Source organism: Ailuropoda melanoleuca, chromosome 7 (assembly GCF_002007445.2).
Source record: "Ailuropoda melanoleuca isolate Jingjing chromosome 7, ASM200744v2, whole genome shotgun sequence".
Taxonomy (NCBI): Eukaryota; Metazoa; Chordata; class Mammalia; order Carnivora; family Ursidae; genus Ailuropoda; species Ailuropoda melanoleuca.
The window spans coordinates 55,595,738-55,618,197 of NC_048224.1; the positions used below are offsets into that span (position 1 = coordinate 55,595,738).

At 56.3% G+C, this 22,460-nt stretch overlaps 1 protein-coding gene across 1 annotated transcript; it reads left to right on the forward strand.

Annotated features, from left to right (window-relative positions):
- Positions 1-4: 4 nt before the first annotated feature.
- Positions 5-21,750, forward strand: AIF1L (allograft inflammatory factor 1 like; the record flags this gene model as incomplete). The annotated part of the gene is made up of 5 exons (XM_034663745.1): positions 5-100; positions 10,782-10,848; positions 13,381-13,422; positions 15,537-15,699; positions 18,900-21,750. Coding segments are annotated over 5 exons (456 nt in total), but the record flags the coding sequence as incomplete, so codon positions are not given.
- Between the last annotated feature and the right edge of the window lie 710 nt (positions 21,751-22,460).

Consider the following 22,460-nt stretch of genomic DNA (forward strand, 5'->3'; position numbering starts at 1 on the left):
GACCCCCGCTTCCCGGGCCGCCTCTTTGTCTCCTGCAGGAGGGAAAGCGTTCGGCTTGCTCAAAGCCCGGCAGGAGAGGAGGCTGGCCGAGATCAACCGGGTAAGCGCGTGCAGCCGGGGCGGCCTGCGAGTCGCCCCCAGATACCCCAGCGCCCCTCAGGTCCCCCCTTCTTCTGCGGGGCTGTGCCTGCCGCCACATCAACCCCCTTGTCTTCTTCCTCTGGGCTTCCCCCAGTTTCCTCCCTCGGCCCCTTGCCCCCGTGCCTCCGACTCCAGGTAGGTCCCCCTCCACCGCCTCCACCCCTCCGCCCAACTCGGCTCCCGCGTCTCGGGTTGCAAGTTGTTACTCTTCGGCTGGGGAGGTGGGGCTCGCCCGGGAGCTTTGATGCCGCGCGGCCGGGCCTCCCCGGAAGCCCGCCTGGGACCGGCGGCAAGGATTGGGCTCAGGGAGGGACCCCCGATGTCTCGGAGCAGTCCCCGGTAGTACAGCCGCGGGAGGGAAGGGAGGCCCAGAGAGGCTAGGTGGCTGCCCCGAGATGGCACAGCAAGTCCAAGCGGGGCTGTCCAGACTGCAGGCCGGTGCTCCCTCCCCCACAGAAAATGCAAGCCCCTCCACCGCCCCCCCCCACAGCTCTTTCTCACTCCAGCTTTTAGGAAAGGTTCTCTGAGACACTTGATGCTTTTCTTGTTGGACCTCATGGATTTCTTTATAGAAATCTGCTGTTGCCAGGCACACAATGGGAGCTCCTTAAACGTTTGCTTAATGACCCCGTAAATTCTAGAAAATAAGGAAAAGTGTCAGGGTCTACCCGGATTGGCCAAAGCTCAAAAGCAGCGGAGCCCGAGCTTTGGGGTTCTGTGAGATCTGGGCTTGGGCCTGGCCTCCATCAGGTACCCGATCTCAGAATGAAGTTGGGGTCATCATGAGGGCTCACTGAGGGAAGGCATGTAGTGTACGTGGTCCAACACCTGGCAGGAGGGGTGACTTCTGGGGACGGTGCTAGAATTCTTTCCTAAGGTAGACGTCTCCCAGATCCCCTCCTGACAGACGTGCCCACGGAAACAAGGCTGGGCGTTCCCCCTGTTGGCTTCCTCAGCTGCTGGGCACCCAAGTCTAAGCCCAGCTCAGAGTCCCCAAATGGGAAGCTGGTGACAGTCAGCAGGGTCCGGGTCAAGGCGATGTGGAGGTGGGTCCCGGGGCTGCGGTACAGCTGTCGTATTTTGTAGTAGTTCTCCTTGCCAAGGTTTGCAGTCTTGATTCCCTCCTTGATTTTTTGGAGTGTCTGGAACGAGGCAGCCTATCTGATTTCATTCTGCTGGCTGTAGGAATCCCAAGCAGGGCTCTGGGAACCCAGGGTCCCTGCAAGTAAACTCTCTGGTCCCTTCTGTGCCGTCATTACCCTGCCTCTTGGTGCCATCTTGAAGGCAGCTGAAAGGGAGACTGGACGCGTGGCCAGGGCTCTCAGGGGTCGAGGCTGCTGGGCTCCCTCCCAGTTTACTCTGCAGCCAGCCTGCCCTTGGTCTTGGCTGCTCTTGCCCTCTGGACAGAAGCCTGGAACCCTGACCTCATACAGCCCCCTGGGCCACTCGACAGGGCGGGTTCCAAGCTGGCTGAATCCACCCACAGCCTGCAGGACCCTGAGCCAGAGACAGCTGGAGATGGGGGAGAGGTGACTACGGTGAGACAAAACACAGTTGCTGAGAATGTGTGGGACTTTCGTGCCAGTCCTGCCCTTGGTGGGGGGGAAACCAGGGCGGGGGGTGGGTGCGGTAAGCTACCTTGGTGGTTTGGGAGGTGAACTGGCTTGGCTCAGAAGGGGGTAGGGCCGTGGCTCTCAGGGGCTGATCTGGACAGTGCTAGGACTGGAGAAAGGGAGCAAGAAGGGGTCATGTGTCACCGCCTTGGGACCCCGAAGCCCAGAGAGGGCAGGCAGCTGGCTAAGGCCACACACATAGAGCCGGTGACAGAGCTTGCGGTCTACTGTCCTTTCCCTACCCAGAAGCTATTCTGAGCCCAACCATGCGAACCCGGGCTGCTCGTGGGCTGCTGGATCAAACCACAGGAAGGGGACTCCAGGATCAAACCAGAAGTTTGAGCTGCTTCCCCCTGCAGGAGGTCGGGGCAGCCCCCCATAGTGTGGAGTCCTGAGTGGGGGTGAAGGGGTGGGCAGAGCGCTCACTGGCTCTATGACCTTGGGTACGCATTTGAGATAGTGGTAGTTCGGTGGCGGTGACTTTTCAGAGAGATCATCTACGGAAAGCACGTAGCTATGATTGTTGTCATTGGTTTGTTTGGTGGTGTTTCAAAGACAGACAGTGCAATCCCAGGGGCAAGGTCTGAGACAAGCCCCAGCCCATGCTGGCTGCTCAGCTTGGGCCGGACCCTTCCATGAGGCAGACGCTTAGGCTTCCCTGCCTGAGATGGGCGCGGTGATCCCTGCCCTGTTCCGAGTCCCTGCGACAATCAGTGGAGATGAACAGACAGGCGCTCTTTGCAGACTGAGGGAGTTGCTCTGTTTGAGGGTCTGAGTCCACCGGGACTGTAAGCACAGCAGGAGTTCCCCGGGGCGGGCGGATTCTAGAGGGAACCACATCGGCAGCCCAGACGGCCTTCTTCAGGGTGTGGCTTCACTACCGCTTCTGGGGGGCCGGACGGAGTGGTTTCCCAGTGGCCCCGCGGAAGCAGGAGCGACTGGAGGATGGGGCCTCGTGACTTGCTGGCTGCATGTGTCCGAGAACCTCTGTGGCTGCTGCTGGAGGCCGAGCCCAGCCTGGCTGGCGGCTCTGGGGGCTTCTCTGGGCCAACACCCCAGTGCCCTCTGGGGCCTTCCCCCCACCCCAGGGCTGGGCCAGCTCCCAGGGGAGAGCAGGGCAGCTCAGTCTTAGCTGTTGTTGTTATAAGGGTCAGGAGCAAAAATAGAAGGAGACTTGGGTGGACCTAGAGGTCCTGGGGGGCTGCATGGAAATGCACTTTTTTTGGCTTTGCTCTAGTTTTTGTGATCGTTGTCTGAGCACTTGGCATGAGCTGGGCAGCGTGCCAGGAGTGCTTTGGGCATTATCTCACTGAGCGCTCACTCTAATCTCGTGAGTGTCTATTCCCATTTTACAGAAGACAAGACACGGAGGGGCTGAGTACATTGCCTGAAGCCACCCCGTCTCTGCCTTGTGTGTGCACGTGTGTGTGCACGCGTGCGTGTGCGTGCGAGCACGTGTGGGCGTTCTCGGCACTACTGAAGGGGGCAGGATGTGCGCTCGCCTCCTACTCCCCCCCACACACATAGCTGACATTCCCTGAGCCTTGGTGGCATGGCAGGTGACCCCGGGCCAGCCAGGCCTGGCCTTATATGGCAACGGGACAAATTCTCTCCAGCTTCCCACAGGGACAGAGAGAAGCAGTGGGGTTCTGCGGGTTGCCCTGCAGAGTGCCCTCACCGTCGGGACTGAGCGGGAGGGGCCCAGGGGAGGGCAAGGGCTGGATCTTGAAGCAGCCAGGGGCCAGGATCTTTAACAAAGACCGTGGGTCGTGCCTTTGCCCCGTGCACAGTACTTGGCATGCATCATCTCGGTGACTCCTCCGGATGGAGCGCTTGACTAGATAGATGTGCGGGAGGCATCTGTAAACACCCCATGGGACAGGGATTACTCAGGCTCACGGTTTAGAGATGAGCAAACAGCTCGGTGAAGTTACCTGCCCACGGTCACCCAGCCAGAAAGTGGCAGAGCTGGGATTCCGACTCCAGACGGCGCCCGTGGCCTGCTGGGGACTCTGTCCGCCAGGTGGCCTGTGACACAGGCCTCTCCTGCTTAGGTGATAAGGATCTCTGGCTACTGGCCCACCTTCCCAGCCCTCCTGGGTCGAGTGAAGGGCACTCGGCATTCCCTGTAGCATTTAGGGGCCTAATGGGTATTTCAGAGCCCATGCACCATCTGTACTGGGAAGAGCTGGACAGGGCAGGCTGGGGATCTGTGGCCCGGTGTTATATGTCCCCTGTCCTGTCCTAGCAATAGGGGACCTCTGAGACCCGAGCCAGGCACTACACAGGTGTGTCTCTTGCCCTGTGTACCCTGTGCCACCCTGTCTGTCCCTGCCTGGGTGACTGTGCCCTGCTGGCATCGCTGGGCACCCGTCTCTCTTGCTCTTCCTTAATATATTATAAGGGAGATGGTGATAAGCGGCCACGTGAGCCTCCGAGGATTCAGTGTCCCCGCGGGTACAGCCGGTCTCGACCTTGGCGTGGCTGTGTCACAGGAAGCCGGGGATGGAATTTCTGTCGGGTCTGCTTCATTTGTGTCATGTGTGGGGTGTTTTTCTTTAGCTGCCCCATCTGCTGGCAAGGATGCTGCCTCCAGATGAGGCCCCGGAGCTGCCATGGGGAGCGCGAGCCTGCTGCCCTTGTGGGTGCACGTTACAGGCCCCTGCTGCGCACCAGCCACCAGGCCAGGCACGGGCCTGACCCTGGCCCTTTAAGAGCCTGTGGGTTGCGTCAGAGGCATCTCGGCCCAGGCCCGGTATGGTGCTGCCTGTCCTTGGGGGTTTTGCCCAGGGCTCCAGCCACCAGCTCCTTGGATGGCCTCCAAGATGGTGATATCTGCCTGCCCCAAACTTTTGCTGCAGCTAATACATAAAGACAAGCCCGGAGGGCCAGGAGCAAGCATCCGGGAGCAGGTGCTAGAGGGTACCAGGCCAGAAAGAGAGTTGAGGAGGGGGTGGGGGAGGGGGGAGCAGGCAGGTGGCTGGGATCCGGAAGGCCGGACACAGCGGGGGCTGCCAGCCTCTGCTGGTTTTGGAAATATTCCCTTCCGGGCTCAAGTGCCTCGATGGGGCTCTCAGGGGTGGGGGTAGATTCTGATATGCATCAGAGGTTGGAGAGGACCAAGAGAGGCAGTGGCGAGCAGGTGTGGCTGTGGGCGCCTTCCCCTGGGGCTGTGATGGGAGCACTGTGTCCCATGTGGATGGCCCATCACTGCCAAGTCCACCCGGTATCCAAGGACAAATCAAAGCTTGCCCTTGCAGAGGGATGGCCAAAGGGTCAAGGCTCACCAGGAGGACTCCGTGGCGCAACAACAGAGAGTTGTGGATGGGTCTCTGCCCTTCCCCTGCTCATGCTTCTCTCTTGGTGAGGCCTGAGTTTGGGCGATCCAGACACATCATAGTAACTGCTAACACTTAGGCAGTGTGCTAGGAGCCAGGCTGTCTCTATGCGGTTAGCCCATCTAATCCTTACACCAACCCAATGACGAGGTTCTGTCATCATGGTCGCATTTTATGGATGAGGAAGCTGAGGCCCAGAGTGGTAAAGCAAGTTGCCCAGGGCCACAGAGCCAGCAAGTGCTGGAGCTGGGATTTGAACCCCGGCAACTTGATTCACCCTCCCTCCCCAAGCCCTCTGCCCTGCACACCCTGCACCTGGGGAGTGTATGGGGGTCTCCTGGCCACTGTGGCTGGAGGCAAGACTTCCCCTCTGGGGCCCAGTTTCCCCAGGTATGGAAAAGAGGGCAAGCTGGATGCTCTGAGTCCCTTCCAGGTTCTGGGCCTGTGTGGGCGTTTAGCAGTCCTGCCACCTTCCTGGGCCTTGCCCGTGGACACTCCGGTTTGAGGCTCACAGCTTCCCGTTTTTGACCCCAGACTCCTGCCCACTTGCAGATTCTGGCTCTTTGCCAGGGACTGACCAGGCCACCATTTCAGAGTCCAGGGGCCCCCTTCACCCCTCAGACCTGGAAGCCCCGACAGCAGTTCCTGCAGCTGGAAGAACTTGTCTTTTGGGACAGTGAGTTGTAGTGGAGAGGGGCATGGGGGTGGAGGAATGCCTCCTCATCCCCCTAGAGGGCTATAGAGCGGCTCCCTGGCCTCTGGAATAACCCCTTTCTGCAGCCGCCAAGAGGAAAGGGAAATCTCAGTATTGACTTTCTTTGCCCAGAAACCCGTGGCCAGGCCACCCTCTCCTTGTCTGGGGCAGGGAAGGAGCTGGCATGGTGAAGGGAGGTAGACTCTGCTTGAATTGTTCAAACTTTGTAACGCTGAGCAAGTTGAGCAACGTCTCTGGGCCTCAGTTGTCCCATCTATCCAATGGGAATACCCAGATTGGGGAAAGAGAAATCGTAACTAGCCTAAGTCGGGGGAGGGGGTTTGCTTCCGAATCTATTTGGTAGCTGATGATGGTCTGGATGGTGGGGGTTGTAAGTGCATTGTACGCGTGTAAGTGTTAGGAGGTCCCAGTAATTAACGGCTAACACTTATGTGGTATTTACTAGGTGCCAGGCACCGTGTGAGTCCTTCCCATGTATTTGCTTACATCCTGCGATTCTCAGGCCAAGCCTAGGGGGCATTTTTATCCCTCCTACAGATGAAGGCACCAAGGCACAGACAAACGAAATCATTTCCACGCAGCTGCTCAGCGGTTCGGTCCCAGGCCTTGCCACTCCAGCTTGCCCTCTTTTTGTTTCTTCTTCTGCTTTTGCTCCAAATATCTGCGGTGGCTTCTGTCCCTTTCTCCTCTGCCTGGGGACCCAGAGGCAGGCCAGCTGCGGGTCCCGGAGCGTGGACACACAGGGTACCTGTCCACTGGGCCTGGCTGTGCCCCAAGGCTGGGCAAGGATCCCAGGGAGGGGGGAAGGGGGAGGGGGGAGGAGGGAGGACTCCGAACGTGGGGAGGCTGTGGGCTGTGCATGAGCAGGAACCAAGAATGCAAAGCTTGGAGCCGGGCTGGGAGCTGGCAGCCCTACCAACGAGACTCCTGTTTCTGCTGCCCACCTGCCCCCTCCCTGGCGCCCTGCTGAGGGCCCGGTCCACACAGCTGCCCCAAGCCCGGGGTCAGCAAGGCTTGCCCACCCACGCATGAACGGGTCAGATGCCTCTCTCCCAGCCCTAGCCACTCTGTGGCTTAAGCCCTTGTCATTTGGGGCTCTAAGGAAAAATGGGATTCCCTTCTCTGAGGCCCTTCGGTCTATGTCGCACGCGTACGCATTTGCAAAGCTGCCCCACCATGTCAGGGCCAAGAGCGGAGAAAGTGATTCCGGGCTGAATGCCAGGCTTCTCCAGTCACTCGACAGATGTTTCCTGAGCACCTACTATGTGCTGGGCACCTGTGGGGCATGAGACAGTAAGCACCCCCTCCTCCTGGCACCTGTGGCTGCAGGCTTGCCTCCTCCCAACAGCCCCGACCTTGGGTCACTTGGGTTCCTCGACTCTGTGCAGGGAAGGAGCCCAGACAGTCTCCACTGTGGACGTGAACCCCAGCGCGGTCACTCGGCAGCTGTGCAGCTTTGAGCTAGTTCTTTATCCTCTCTGCTTCTCAGTTCATCCACTCAGCCTGCTGCTATCGATTGAGCACCTACTATGTGCAGCCTACACTATAGCGGGGGGAGGGGAGACAGACAATGGACGAGACCCTTACAATTAGCATCACATTGTAAATAGCATCCCACGGGACAAAAGGAGATGCTCGGCCAGATGAGGGGGGTTGGGAGTAGGCAGGTTGGGAGTGGGCAGGTGACTGTGGTGGGCAGGATGGATGGGGTTTGCCTCCTTGAGAAGGTGATAGTTGAGCCAATGCGTGAAGATGGTGAGGGAGAGAGCCATGCAGGTGTGGGGGAGTGAGTGCTGCAGGGAGGGGGCAGAGCGAAGGACAAAGGTCCCAAGCTGGGAGCAAGCCTGGCACGGGGGAGGCCCAGAAAGGAGGCCTGCTTGGCCGAGGCACTCACTTTAGCGGTGGGGGTGGGGTGGGGGGAGATCCCCAGTAAAACAGCATGTTAGGCGTCAGAAGCACGAAGGAGAAAACTGGCTTCCTCAGCGAGAAGACAATAATCATGGTCCCCCAGGGCTGGTGTGCCTACCAGCCCGGGGTCGGGCCCAGTGAACAGGAGTCACTGCCTGGTGGTCCTGCGATGGTCTGTGTGTGATCTGTCTCTGAGATCGGGGGCTGTGTCCCACCCCTTGAGCCCAACCTGCCTGGCTCCCCGCAGGGGGCTGCTACCTGTTGGGGACAGGCTCTGGCTGGTGCAGGATTTCTGGTCGACCAGAATGTGGGAGCTGGGACAGCCCCCAGGCCTCTCACCAGAGGTTCCCAGATGTTGGGCTGGCCTGTACCCATGTGCCTCCGCCATGAAGGTTTTCCAGTTCCCAAAATGGTCAAGTGGAGGGAACACGGGGGCAATGCGGTGAACCGAACATAGGCTAAATGGATTCCATTGAACAATTATGAACTTCCTACTTCTACGAAATGTCCTTTTTTTTAGAAGATTTTATTTACAAGAGAGAGAGAGCAGGGGGAGGAGCAGAGGAAGAGGGACAAACAGACTCCACACTGAGCGCAGGGCCTGACATGGGGTTCGCTGTCAGGACCCCCAGATCATGACCCGAGCCAAAACCAAGAGTCGGGCGCTCAGTTGACTGTGCCACGCACATGCCCCAAAATGTCCTTTTTTGAACTCATGGCAACTGTCAGTGGTGATTATTCGAGTCTCTACTTGGCAAAATAAAACCTTGTCAGCCCTGTATTAGCACCTTCCTCTATTTTTTACTTTTTGGGGACATGTTTCCTTCTGCATTATCCCAAAGTCCAGGAACCACTAACCTAGTTGTCCCTCTGCTGTGCACATAATAGGACCTGTGACCCCGGGTGGTGCCCGGTTTGCTCGGGGCCACAGACGAGTTAATTGTCCTACTTTTGGTCAGAGAATGGGGTGGGGCGGTGAAGAGCTACGAGAAGGAGCCAAGAGGAAGAGAAGTCCTGGACAGAGCCAGCCAGAAGGAGGGTGGCCTCCCAGGCTGCAGGAGACGCTTCCAGCGTGGCACCTGGTAACGAGGTCCAGGCTGTGGCCAATCCACACTGTGGGCCCTGGGGTTGCCCTCTGCTAGGCTGCTGGAGGCCTGGACCCTGGAGTCCAACAGAATCGGATTCTAAACCAAGCCTGTGCCTTCCTAGGTACAGGAATTTCAGACATGTCATCTGACCTCTCCGGCCTGCCTGTTCCCACCCTAGTGAGACAGCACAGTGCCCTCCCAAAGCAGAAATCCTGCACCGGCCAGAGCCCGTCCACGATAGGTACCGACCCCCTCTAGGGATCCAGGCAAATTGGGCTCAAGGCGTCGGACAGAGCCCCCAGAACCAAGGAGGGGAGCCACGCTGGAGAGGGATACTTCTCTGTCGAGGGGGGTTGAGTCAATGTGGAGGAACATGGACCCCCGAAGGGATCGTAGTCTGCCTCGCACTTTGTCCTACCCGCTGCTGCTTGAGCGCCGACGAACCAGCCTGGCACTAGGTGGGTTATCCCCGTTGAGGGGCAGGCGCCCGAGGAGATGGGGACCCTGTGCCCATTTCACAGCTAGTGAGGAGGCGACTGAGACCCAAACCCAGAGCACTTTATCATCAGTTATTCTCGTATTCATTCTCCTACATTAAAGCTCTTGGGGGTTTACACAGCAGACTGGCAAGTCTGGTGTTCTAGGAGATGCGTGAGTACAGACTTGGTCGTCAGTGAGTGGGACCTGGCAGCAGGAATTTAGAAACAGATGGAATGACAGATCCAGGTAACATTTAACATCATTTTAAACATGGGCTTCTTGTGGTTTTACGGTAAGGACCTTATTTCCCTGATCTCACCTGTTCCGTGGATGCCTTGAACCTCTGGAGCCATGTGCCCTGTGGTCCCTCAAAACCTGTTGAAGGAGGGGCAATGCCCATGTCCGGTCTGCTCAGTAATGAGGAAAGCGAGGTCCAGGGAAGAGGGAATTTGCGGAGTCCAGTGCTAGGATGGGAACATGCCCTCTGCTTCCCCATCTGAACACAGGCTCTGGGGCGGCTTGAAGATCAGCAACAGGCGAGCCAGCTGCCTGGCGCTGTGCCCCGCATAACAGGTGCTTCCCGATTGGTGGCGTTTTGTTTTGAAGCCGGTTGAATGCCTGCTCTCTGCCCATCTTTAAGTGTCGGGGTTAAGGACGTGGGCTCTATGGGAGTCGGAGCCGAGGTGAAGCTCTGCCTGGGTGAGCCTCAGTTCCCTCACCTGTAGAATGGGAGTAATGATAGTAGCTACCTTGTGGGCCCCCTGGGAGAGCCTAAGAGAGCATGCGCATTGGTGTTTCATCCTGGAGGCTGTTGTTCATTTCCCGCACGCCTCCCCCTCCCGCACCTCTGGTTCTGAAAGGCATCATTTGAGGGGAAGGTGGCCCTCTTTTACAGGTGAGGACACGGACGAGAGAGTAAGTGACGTCCCAAGCAACATACAATCACCTTTCTGGCTAGAGCAGAGACTAATAAAGCAATAGTTGCTGTTTATTGAGCACTTGCTGTATACCAAGAGTCATACGCACGCTCTCCTTGGATTCTCTTATGAACTTGAGAAGTAGCTGTGATGATTCTACCCATTTGTCAGATAAAACAATAGAGGTATAGGGAGGAATTAATAAGCTAGGGTCACATTCTTAAGAAGTTAATGCTAGAAAGCAGACAGCTTGTGTTTGGGGCTTACGGCTTCATGGATCTTGGAGCTGGGGGAGGAGGCCCAGGTCCCTACACTGGTAATTCAGAGGCTGGCTGAAGGTGTTTAGGGCAGACCCTCCGGGCCCCACCCGGGGCTGCCAAGCGTACTTCCTGCCCACAGGGCAAATTCCTGCAGACCTGCCTCTGGGGGTTGACAGGAGGCCAGGACAAACACTGGCTCCTCCTGCCCTCCCTGGCCAAGCCCGGCCACCTGGTGTGGGAGCAGACACGGGGCCGGGGCCTACATGTCAGCGAGTTCTGCCTGCTGACCCGGTGCTCAGCGCTGTCCTTTCACCTTCGAAGGAGTTTCTCTGTGACCAGAAGTACAGTGATGAAGAGAACCTGCCAGAAAAGCTTGCTGCCTTCAAAGGTAAGCTGGGGCTGTCTGCCCCACCTCCCAGGAGAGCGGGGCTGGCCCCCTGGCACATAGGATTCCTTACCCCACAAGGCCAGCGTACACCCCCTGTTCCTTCTAGAACGCCCTCCTCCTGGAGGGCTGTGAGATGGGGTGCCCAGCCACAGGCCCAGGCACTGGCCCCTCTACCTGCCTCCATGCCACCCCAGGCCCCTCACCCTTGCCCGCAGCACCCCCCACCCCCCAGCTGCCCGGCAGGCAGGGCTCAGGCTGGCTCCTGTCCGCTGCTGCCCAGACCCTACTCGCTCCTGGGGCCCCAGCACACAATCAGCCCTTTGTAGCAGCCCTGGCCTCTCCCCTCCGCGGGGGAGCGGCTCGGGAGCCCCTGTGCAGAATGGACGTTTGTGTCGCCACAGTGGGGCAGGGGGCAGAGTTTCTGCCCATTGAATCCCAGCAGCACGGGATGAAAAGAAAACAGGGCCCGGGAGCCCGCGCGGGGAGGGGGCGGCATAAAGGTCCCTCTGTTCCGGGCCCTGGCGCTTGGGTCCCAGCCAGCAGCTCGAAAGGAGAGGAGCCGTGCACATAAGGAGCAGGGCAGACCCACCTTTCCTGCCTGGGAGATGCTCTCGGCGTGCAGGGAGCCCTGGCCGCTGGAGGACCTCAGAGAATATCCTCAAGGCCGCATGCGCCCTCCCCCCCATCTTGGCAACATGGACATCCTCCCTGCTTCAAGGCGAAGAGCCTGCCCAGTGCTCCGCAGGCTGCTCACAGCTTCGTTGTCCTTAGGCAGGACACCGATGGCGAAGCATTTGTTGAGTGTTGACCTCGTGGGAAGCACTTTGAATGCGGTGTTGTGAGCGCCCCAGCTCATCCCAATTAAGCCAGGAAGGAGATGGGTGCGAGCTTCAAATTAGAGATGAAGAAACTCAGGCTCAGAGAGGCAGGGTCTCGTGTGTGGGGTCACACAGCTTTCCGATGGCTGAGTTAAGGTTTGATCACATGTTGGTCTCTCTCCAGAGAGAGAGCCCCCGCTCTGAACCGTTATGCAATGGGGCTGTCTACATTAACAAAAAGAATTAGAACTAAGACACCCCGGTCCCTGCCCCGTTCCACCAACCCGTCGCCGCCGCCCATAGGAGAACCACCCAAAGCAGCAGCGGTCCATTCCCTTGTCTCTGGATACCGAGGGGGTCCCTCTCCGGAGGTGGCTCTGGGAGGAGAGACAGAGATCTCCTCTCCTTGTCTTCATTGGGACATAGGATGGACATAGCCCATTAGGGCGGACTGGAACCACTGGAACTGAGCTTGGAAGCAAAGGGACTGTAAAGGTTTTCAACTCACTCATTCATTTGACTTCCAAATGAGCACCTACTACGTGCCAGCCCCTCTGCAGGCCTGGGGGTACAGTGGGGAGCGCACAGAGAGCCCTGTGCAAAGGAGCTTGTGTGCAGAGGGGCGGGGGGCGGGGGGGAGAGAAGGACACTGCTGAGCACACAGATGGCCGAAGGGGCTTTGTGGGGGTGGCTGTGCCCAACCAGAAAGGCTGGGGAGCGCCGAAGGCGTGAGCAAGGGCCCTGAGAACACCTGGGAGGAACATCCAGGCAGAAGGGCAGCCCTCCCCAGCAGGAGTGTGGCAGGGTGGGGTGGGGTGGAGGGAGGGGCCAGGAGCTGCAGAGGTGAGGGAGGAAGAGGCAGCTCGAGAGGCTGGAGGGCAGATTCTCAAGAGGATCACAGGGACCCCTCCGGCCACTGGGAAGACCTTTGGCCTTCTCCTACTGGCTCCTCAGCATGTTCAGTGCGGAATAAACCCTGAGGGCTTTTTTTGTGTGGGGGGGAGGGGGGACCTGCCCAGGGCCACATGCCGCCCTTGTCAGAGGATACGGAGCTCATTGCTCCACATATCCTCCCTCACCATTGGAGATTCTCTGGACCCTTTGATCAGAGAGGCTGAACTCAAGGCCTGGAGGTGAGGCTTGCAGGAGAGGGTCTGTGTACCCCTGGACACTGTTTGTGCCACTTGGGTCAAGGGCAGTTCACAGCATTTCTCTCCGGAGAGCATCAGATTCTCAGTGGTGCCCACAACCCCCCAAAATGTGCAGAACCACAGGGACGCCTTAAATTGGTGGCCCCCACACCTGGCTGCCCGTCAGAATCTCCTGAGACACCCTAGAACATACCAGTTCCTGCCCCCCACGCTTCCCAAAGCCACTGCATCCGTATATCGGCCTGGGAATCTGTTCTAGTCACTTTGGAGCCAGTGTGAGGCAGCCAGCTCATGCTGGTGGGGACCCGGGCGGAAAGCAGCAGCTGGCTTCCTCAGGAGAGCATCAGAATGGCCCCAGCACCTTCTTCTATGGCGCCCGTGGGACAGGGGTGCAGGCGGGGTGAGCTCTTTCTCCAAAGACAGTGGCTGAGATGACAGGACTCAAGGCAAGACTCCCAAGTGAGGGGGTGAGGAGGATGGGGTGGGCTCCCTGGGGACCCAGCCAGTTGCCCTCAAGGGCGTCTCTGGGACGCTAATGCCAGTTTTTGCTCTGTGATTTCCAGAGAAGTACATGGAGTTTGACCTGAACAATGAAGGCGAGATTGGTAAGTGAGGCCTCGATGGCGCAAGGGGAGGAGGGCGTTCAGTGGGTGGAGGCTCTGAGGGTCCAGAGAGGCCCTCTGACCCACCTGTGTGGGTAAGAAGCTTCGCCCATGGGTCAGGCCAGCGAGTCGCCCTTAAGCCTGGCTCCCTTCTACCCTGGATCCACCGCCCCCAGACTCCTCTCCTCACTGCTTCCCTCCCACCCACCTCCCTGCGCATGTCTCAGCCCTCCTCACCGGGTGCTGCAGGGACTCAGGATAGATGGTGCCACCCCTGCCTGGGGCTGGAGATGCTCGAGCTCTTGACGGGCTGTACGCCGTCCCGCACTGGACACGGGGCTTCCGAGCACATTGCTCCCCTCCTCCAGCAGACCCTGATTGTATCGTGTGATCCAGGCGTGGGGGGTGACAAACGCTGTCCCATGGCCCTTAGGTCCAAGACCATACCTTGGCCTTCACGAGTAATGCTATGACATGATCAAGGCTGGCTTAATTATCCCCATTTCACAGACAGGGAAGCCGAGGCTCAGCAGGGGGAACTGACTCGCTTGGGGCTCGTGGTGGTGAAGCGGTGGCCCAGGGTCCAAGTCGTAGCCTTTGCTTCCCAAACTGGCTCTCCCTCCTCCGTTTCGCCCGGAGCTCTGTGTTGCTGCTGCCGCTGCCTTGTTTCAACCCTCTTCTGTCTCGTCTCCTTCTTCTCCTTTTTAAATATTTTTATCCTTGTTTTCCTTCAGGAAAAAAAAATGGGGGTCACCAAATTAATACGTTTTCATCATAAAAAATTTTGGAAAACACAATAAAGGGCAAAGACAAAAATAAGTCAACCACAGTCCTCCCTCCCAGAAAGAACTGCTCTAAACATTTTGGTTTATATCCTTCCACCCTTTGTTCTAATCACAAATGCAGTTTTAGAACCATTTTAGAACCTCCTTTTTAAAAACGAATATATTGTGCGTGTTTTGACATATGATTAACTTTTGTTTGGAAATATAATTAATGGCTGCATAATATTCCATCGCGGGGCTGGACTGTCATTTATTCAGCCAATGCCTTAGTATCTCCCATTTAGACAATTCCAGTTTTAACGGCTTCTGATAGTCCTGTGAAGAGCATCATTGTACATGAATCTTTGTCCACATCGCCGATTATTTCTTTAGAGTAAATCTCAGGAATTAGACATTCTGGGTCAAAGGCTTTTGAAGCATCTTGCCAAATTGCCTTCCAGAAAGGTCTTGCCAATTTCGAGTCTGGCCAGCGGCATGTGGGAGACCTCTCCCTTTGCCCCGCAGAGTGCTGCCTAGTTTTCTTCCAAATGCCCTGGACAGCCTGGCACCTTGGGGTCTGGCATCAGTCCTGCCCGTCCTGCTCTTGGGTGAGCTGTCGCGTCACTCCCCTGGCCCAAAAATCAGCCCCCTGTCCCGCCTCTCTCCCGCCATCCTTTGCTGACCCATTGTTCACAGAACAATCTGTAGGAAATTGCCTAAGATCTGGGGAGCCGGGAGGTCAGAGGCTGCGATTCTGTGGTGTGGAGTGACTTTTTGGTGCCTCCCTTGTTTTCCTTGAATTTTGTTCCTTTGTTGGTTTTCCTGCTCTGCAGGGTATTTTTGGCCCCCTCGCCCTGCCAGCGGGGCGGAACCCTGGGACTGCTGGGCGGGAGGGGCAGGTGGAGAGAAGCTACCCCCGGCACCCTGCAGGATGACTTTCCCTGCCTCCAGTCAAGCCAGCTCCCTGACCCCACCTTGCTGGGTAGTGACTCCCCGGGGAGCTGGAGCAGCGAGCACACGGCTCACCCCAGACTCGGGGCTCAGCAGACATAGAATGGAGAACAGTGGCTCCCTTACTAAATACCTGTTTTGTGCCGGGTATTTCTCATGCATCGTGCCCTCTCAGATGATCCCATTGACCCATTTTACCGCTTTGGGGGGTAGAGTCTCAGAGAGGTTAAGTAGGTTGCCCGAGGTCCCACAGCCAGGAGGAGCAGAGCTGGATTCCAGCCCAAGTCCATGTCCCTAACCACTCATCTATACTCCCTCAGAAGAAAGCAGGGGAGGGTGTGATGGGCTCATTCCTCGCTCGCGGCCTATCTCCAGTTGACGGATCTGCTTTTCCTCTGGCAGACCTGATGTCTTTAAAGAGGATGATGGAGAAGCTCGGGGTCCCCAAGACCCACCTGGAGATGAAAAAGATGATCTCGGAGGTGACAGGTGGGGTCAGCGACACCATCTCCTACCGAGACTTTGTGAACATGATGCTGGGGAAGAGGTCGGCTGTCCTCAAGCTGTGAGTACCTCCCGCCTTTCCTGGGGCCTCAGAAGGCAAAGTCATTGTGCGCGGAGAGGCCCTGGCCCCGCCAGGAGGGAACTCCGTGTGACCTGCTGGACGAGGTGCTTGGTTTCTCTGAGCCCGATTCCTTATCTGTCAAGTGGTCACGTTAATCCATACCTCGCAGGCAACATGGGCCTGTAGCAGAACTTCCGGTAGAATGAGCACTCAGGAAGCAGAATGATGGTGGTGAGGATACATCCACTGTGGGGGTGCCTGGGGGGCGCGGTGGGTGGAGCGTCTGCCTTCGGCTCAGGTCATGATCCCGGGGTCCTGGGATCGAGCCCCGCGTCGGGCTCCCTGCTCAGTTTAGAGTCTGCTTCTCCCTCTGCCCCTCCCCCTGCTTGTGTGCTCTCTCTCTCTCAAATAAATAAAATCTTATCTACTGTGAAACCTTCTGAGCCTGGGTTTCCTCATTGGTAAAGTGATCCCACTCCCCCACGGGGTTGTGGAGAGCGTAATATGGTTAACGNCTATGGTTAACAACCGGCTCTGAAGGGAGACGGAGTTCAAATCTTAATGCTGTTACTCGCCCCCTAACTGACCCTGGGCAAATCCCCTTAGGTCCCGAGCCTCAGTTTCTTGGTTTGTAAGCGAGAGACTATCGTATCTCAGAGAGAGATACGTACCTTGTGTCGTGTTGTCCTGAGGACTAGTGACGTAAGGCATAGGAAGGCCCCCCGCCCAGTACCTGGCTCTTGGCAAACACCCGGTATGTGGTGGCCAAAATCACACTTCCCAGCTCCTGCCCCCCCGCCCCCCCCGCGGGGGGAGGGCCCCGCCGNAAACCTTCTGAGCCTGGGTTTCCTCATTGGTAAAGTGATCCCACTCCCCCACGGGGTTGTGGAGAGCGTAATATGGTTAACGACCGGCTCTGAAGGGAGACAGAGTTCAAATCTTGATGCTGTTACTCGCCCCCTAACTGACCCTGGGCAAATCCCCTTAGGTCCCGAGCCTCAGTTTCTTGGTTTGTAAGCGAGAGACTATCGTATCTCAGAGAGAGATACGTACCTTGTGTCGTGTTGTCCTGAGGACTAGTGACGTAAGGCATAGGAAGGCCCCCCGCCCAGTACCTGGCTCTTGGCAAACACCCGGTATGTGGTGGCCAAAATCACACTTCCCAGCTCCTGCCCCCCCGCCCCCCGCAGAGATTCCCTGGAGAGTCTCTGGTTTTGAACGCACGGATGTAAAATATACCACCTTATTTGTTACAAAGGGGGAAGTCGAGGCCCAAGGAAGCTAAGGAAGTGCTCACGAGCGGGGCTTCTAGTATGTGGTGGGATGGGGCAAGAGGCGTCGTGGGAAAACCATCAAGGTCAGACCACAGTACACCTGGGATGCCAGACGCCCCAGGTGGCAGCAAAGGAGTGTCGATGCTCTTAGAAAGCTAAGATTTCGTGCATTTACTGTGTGGCAGGCACTGGTCTACCCAGTGTCTCCTTAGAGGTATCAATTATTAATTCGGCAAATATTGATTGAGCACCAACTATGTACCAAGAATTATTCTAGGTGCTGGGGACACATGATTTGCTGGCCTCATGGAGCTTACATTCTCATGGCAAGAGACAGACAAAAACAAAATCAAAAACCCAAAAAACTAAAACGCCGGATCGCAATGGTGTCGTACAGAGAAAAACAAAGTGGACGAGAGGAGCAGGGGGTGCGATAGAAGGCGGGGAGGATCTTATTGAGAAGGCAACACTTGACAAGAGCCCTGAGGGTGGGAGATGTGAAGAGATGAGCCTTGTGAAGATCTGGGGAAAAGCATTCCAGGCAGAGGAAGCAGCAAGTGCAAAGGCCCTGAGGCAGACTGTGCTTGTATGCTCAAAGGAACGACACAGAAGCTAGTGTGTCTGGCCATCAGTGAGTGCGGTGAGTGAAGGCTGAGTTTGCAGAGACAGGCAGGGGCCAGGTGACATGGGGCCTTGTAGGTCCCGGTCCCACTTAGCATTTGGCACTAATGTGGAGGGATGCCATCGGACGACTGTAAGCTAGGGGCCGACTTTTAAAAGCCTCTGGCTGCGGCAGGGTCAAGAGTGGCAGCAGGGAGGCTGTGCAGGCAAGAGATGAGGCCACTCGGCCTGGAGAAGGAAGCAGCGAAGGTAGGCAGAAGCTGCTGGAACTGGGAATGATTAGGGAGACAGAGATGGAAGACTTGCTTCAATGCCCAGATAGGGGTGTAAAGGGCAACAAGGAGTCAGATGACCCTGGTCTGTCTGCGGCGAGTGACGTTGCTGTTTGCTTTAGGGGAAGAGCTGGCAGGGAAGGCAGGAATCAGGAGTTGAGTTTTTGATGGATTAAGTTGGAAGTGCCCCATCGACATCTGAGGGGAAAAGTCAAGGAGGGCCTGGATGTGCAGATCGGCTCGGAGGTGGGCTGCTTGTGGACTGTCGCCCTTTGGATGGGATTTCTAGCCAGGGGTCAGAAAGAGCCCAGCCAAGGTATGACTACAGGAAGAATGGGGGTGCTTGAAACAGTTCTAGGGTGTTGGCACTTTTGGCATCCGAACTTCCAGATGGAAGCACTGAGCCTCAGTGGGGAGTGGGTTGTCTTTTTCTTGAGTTACCAGCTGGGAAATAGTAGGGGTGGGATTCAAATCAGGCTGTTTCCCTCCAGAGGCTCCATCCAGAACCCCTATCCTCTAACTTCCCAGATGCTACTTTTTTTGAGAATGAGAGAGTGTGGGGGGGGGGAGCAAGGAAGAGGGAGAGAGAGAATCCTAAGCAGGCTCCATGCCCAGAGTGGAGCCCAATTTGGGGCTCAATCTCACGATCCTGAGATCATGACCTGAGCTGAAATCAAGAGTCGGCACTTAACCAACTGAGCCACCCGGGCACCCCAGATGTTACTCTTAAAACCTTGGGAGGTTTTTGAAGATCTGGAGGGGTTTTGAGCAGAGCCATGGCCCAGCCTAGCTCTGCCTCCTTCAGGCAGCGTGGTTAGGGGAAGACGCATGGCTTACAGAGATCTTTGTACCTCAGTTTTCTGTTCTGTGGCATGGGGCTAGAGCCCCTTCCACACAGAGAAGATCCCACTGGAGAATGGAGGCAAGGGCATTTGGCTGAGGACCCTGCAGACAGGAGGGCTGGGATGATCTCTCCCTGGATGAGGGAAGGAATCTTAATCCTGCTTTTTTCCCCCCTCTGTCTCCAAACCAGAGTCATGATGTTTGAAGGAAAAGCTAACGAGAGCAGCCCCAAGCCAGTTGGCCCCCCTCCAGAAAGAGACATTGCCAGCCTGCCCTGAGGACCTCCGTCTGGACCCGCCCCCGTTCCTCCCCCCTGATCTTGCTGCCCTTCTTGATTCATTGTGATTTGTCTTATTTGTTTTGTCTGGTCGTCATGCGTTTGTTTTGGTTTCAATCAGCAGAATCAGTGATCTCTTTGTAAAGCACAAATTATCTGCCTTAAACGGGCTCTGGGCCAGGGAATTCTGAGCCTTGGGGACCCTCCCTCTCATCTTCCCTCCTTCTCTCTTCCCTGTGCAGAAGGGCTGACATCAAACCAAAACCTGGAGGGGGCAGCCAGGGCAGGGAGACTGGAAGACTGTGATCCCCACGCTTGGAGCTGGCATAGTCCGTCCTTCCAGGGTCCCTGAGCTAGGTCCAGGCTTGCTGGCCTGGCCCTGGTGAGGACCACAGTCCACTTTCAGAAGACCCTGGAGTGGGAACTAGGCTCTCCTCAGACAGTTCTGTGGTTCCGTGCTCTTGTGTCGTCTAGGGCGTGACCACTGTGTCCCACCTCCCCCACTGACCTCCTCCCTCAGCCCACACTTCTCATCCTCAGGGAGATGACAGAAGGAGAGAAGGAGAGGGGCTTGGCAATCTGAGCCCTTCAGGAAGGTTCCAGAAGGAATCCTCTGGCCTTGCCCGCAGCCACACCTGTTCAGGCAGCTCGGAGGGAAAGTGCAGTCCCCGTGTCCTTTGCAGCAAAGGGCTTTGGGGGTAGAAGGGAGGCGAGGGGCCTTGGGAGGGGTGTCTGTTCGGTCTGGTGCCGCCTTTTGGGGAGGATGCTTAGGACAGCAGGATAGGAGAAGGAGGAATAGAATGCTCATGGCAAACCGTCAGCACCACTAATAAGGCAAGAGCTGAGAAATAGAAGGTTGCCCTTCTGATCCCAGTCTGCTTGAAACCTGACTGTGCTCCCCGATTTGCCTTACCACCTTACTCCATTCATTCATTCATTCATTCACTCACTCAGTCATTCAGTGGCTATTTATTGACCACCTATTATAAGCTTTAAGTCCCCCCACTTTGTCCTGACATGTGCCTTGCCCTCTAACCCATTTCCATTCACCCAAAACCTAGAGCTTGGGGATTGGATTGGGTTCCTTATGATGGATTCCCAAGGTTTGAGAGCTCTGATCCACTCTGTAGGTTTGCTAGACCTGTCCTCTTATTTCACAGGTGGGAAGACTGGTGCTCACAGGGATTAAGTGCCTTGCCAAGGGGTTAATCGGGAGATGGAAGTGTGGACTGGAACCCAGCTGTTCAGATGCCGTGCCCAAACTCTTCTCTGCTCTGGGCAGCCTCAGTGATGAAAACGAGGGAAGGGGTGGGGAGGGGCAATCTTCTAGGTCAATACCTGGGCCAGGACTCACCCTTCCCAGTGCCTCCATGTCAGCACCAGGGTTTGGGTAAGGGCCTGGCTGCCTCTGCAGTTCTGCCTTCCCTAGAGCTTCTCCGCCAAGCCACTTCTCAGAACTCATGCAGGAAGTTGTCCCACTTACCCCCATCTTGGCTGAGCAGGGACCCCAGCCCTGACCCCATCTGTGTTCTGGAGTCCCTTACCCTGCCCACTCAGGACTTAGATACACTCGTCTGTTGAATATATTTATTAAGCACCTGCTAAGAACCAGAGAGTGAAATGGATACTCACGGAATTTAGTCTAGTGGGGAAGTCAGAACCAGACAGCAACCCGTGAGATGAATGTTAAGGAAGAGGGGACCGTGGGGTGACTGCACTGCAATCCTGGGCCCAAGACTGAGCAGGAGTCTTGGTGAAGCCCTCGCCAAACATTAAGCGCAAATGTCAGGGTGCTGTTGGAGGTGGGAGTCAGTGTGGGCTCCCTGCAGCTGCTTAGTGACCCGTAATCAAGGGCTTAAGGAGCTGCCCTTGCAGCAGCTTGAGGGAGTGGAGCAGTTAGGGGATGGGGAATTGCCCAGGCTGGGTCAATCCACTGGTCTCAACCAGTTCCTGGAACAAGATTATCTGGCCGTGACTGGCTGATCTTCAAGGAGTTGCTCCAATGCACAAGCCTAGTTGAAGTTTAAACCCCAGCAAAAACAGTTCTCCCTGTAAATATAAAATCTCACCCCACCACCTCCCTGCCTCTCCCTCCCCCCAGATCATTAGATGAACAACTGCCTGTCCCCACCCCTTCCCACTGGCCTCTCTTCTCCGGGACAGGCTGAGACCTCTGAGCAAGGTAGTACCTTCCGTAACTAACCATTATAGTCAGTGTACCCGTTCCTCACTCAGAGAGGAAGGCAGAAGCAACCACGCTTATTTCAACAGGTTCCACAGTTTACAAGACTGCAGGAAGCCTTTAAGGGAGGGGGACAAGTGGGTGTGTCCCCAGCTTCTGGAAAGGGCAGGAAAGAGAGTTCTCTCATTGGAAGGGGAGTGTCCTGGGAAACACCACCAGTTCTTCCACCATTTACTAGGAACTCAATTCCTGGAGGGAGAGGGGCTCAAGAGTGGTCCCTAGAAAGGGGGGTGGGGTGGGTGTATTTCAGATTGTGGCTATTGGCTCTGGGACTTACTTCTCTGGCTAAGGGCTCAGCTTCTTAGAACTTCAGCTGTTTTCTTTCTGAAAGACCAAATCTAACTAATGTAACCAGCAACTCGGGGACCGCCAAGTATGGCTTCGTCCCTGTGACTCAAAAGGAAGGAGTTTGCCGGGCACATTCAGGTGGATGAAGTGTGTCTGTGTGTGTGTGTGTGCGTGTGAGTGTTTGTGACGCCGGATATCATCTCTACGGACTAGAAATAAAACAGACGAACTTAACAGTGTCTTGACTTGTGTATTTTGGGGACAGTTCCTGGGCTCAGCAAATTCAGAAAAGATAGCTAATATAGTAACAGCTCTGATGTATGTGTCCCGTGTGCCAGGCTCTGTTAAACGCTGGACTTCATCACTCCTCACAACAGCCCTATAAGTCTGGTTCTGCTATGTTATCCTTATTTTATTTTTTTATTTTTTTAAGATTTTATTTATTTATTCGACAGAGATAGAGACAGCCAGCAAGAGAGGGAACACAAGCAGGGGCAGTGGGAGAGGAAGAAGCAGGCTCAATAGCGGAGGAGCCTGATGTGGGGCTCGATCCCAGAATGCCGGGATCACGCCCTGAGCCCAAGGCAGACGCTTAACCGCTGTGCCATGCAGGCGTCCCATGTTATCCTTATTTTTAAAATGAGTAGCAGGGGGGCGCCTGGATGGTTCAGTCAGTTAAGCGTCTGCCTTTGCCTCAGGTCCTGATCTCGGGGTCCAAGGAGGGAGCCCACCTGAGTGGGGAGTCTGCTTCTCTCCCCCTCCATCATGCCCTCTCTCAAATAAAATCTTTAATTTTTTTAATGAGACGCAGGCTTGGAGCAGATAAGCAATTTGCTGAAAACCAAGCAGTAAGTAGCAGAAAATACCCCCCCCCCCCCCAACCCCCACCACGGCTCCAGTTAAGAATTTCTGTCCTAGAGCATTTATAATTCCGATACAAACAC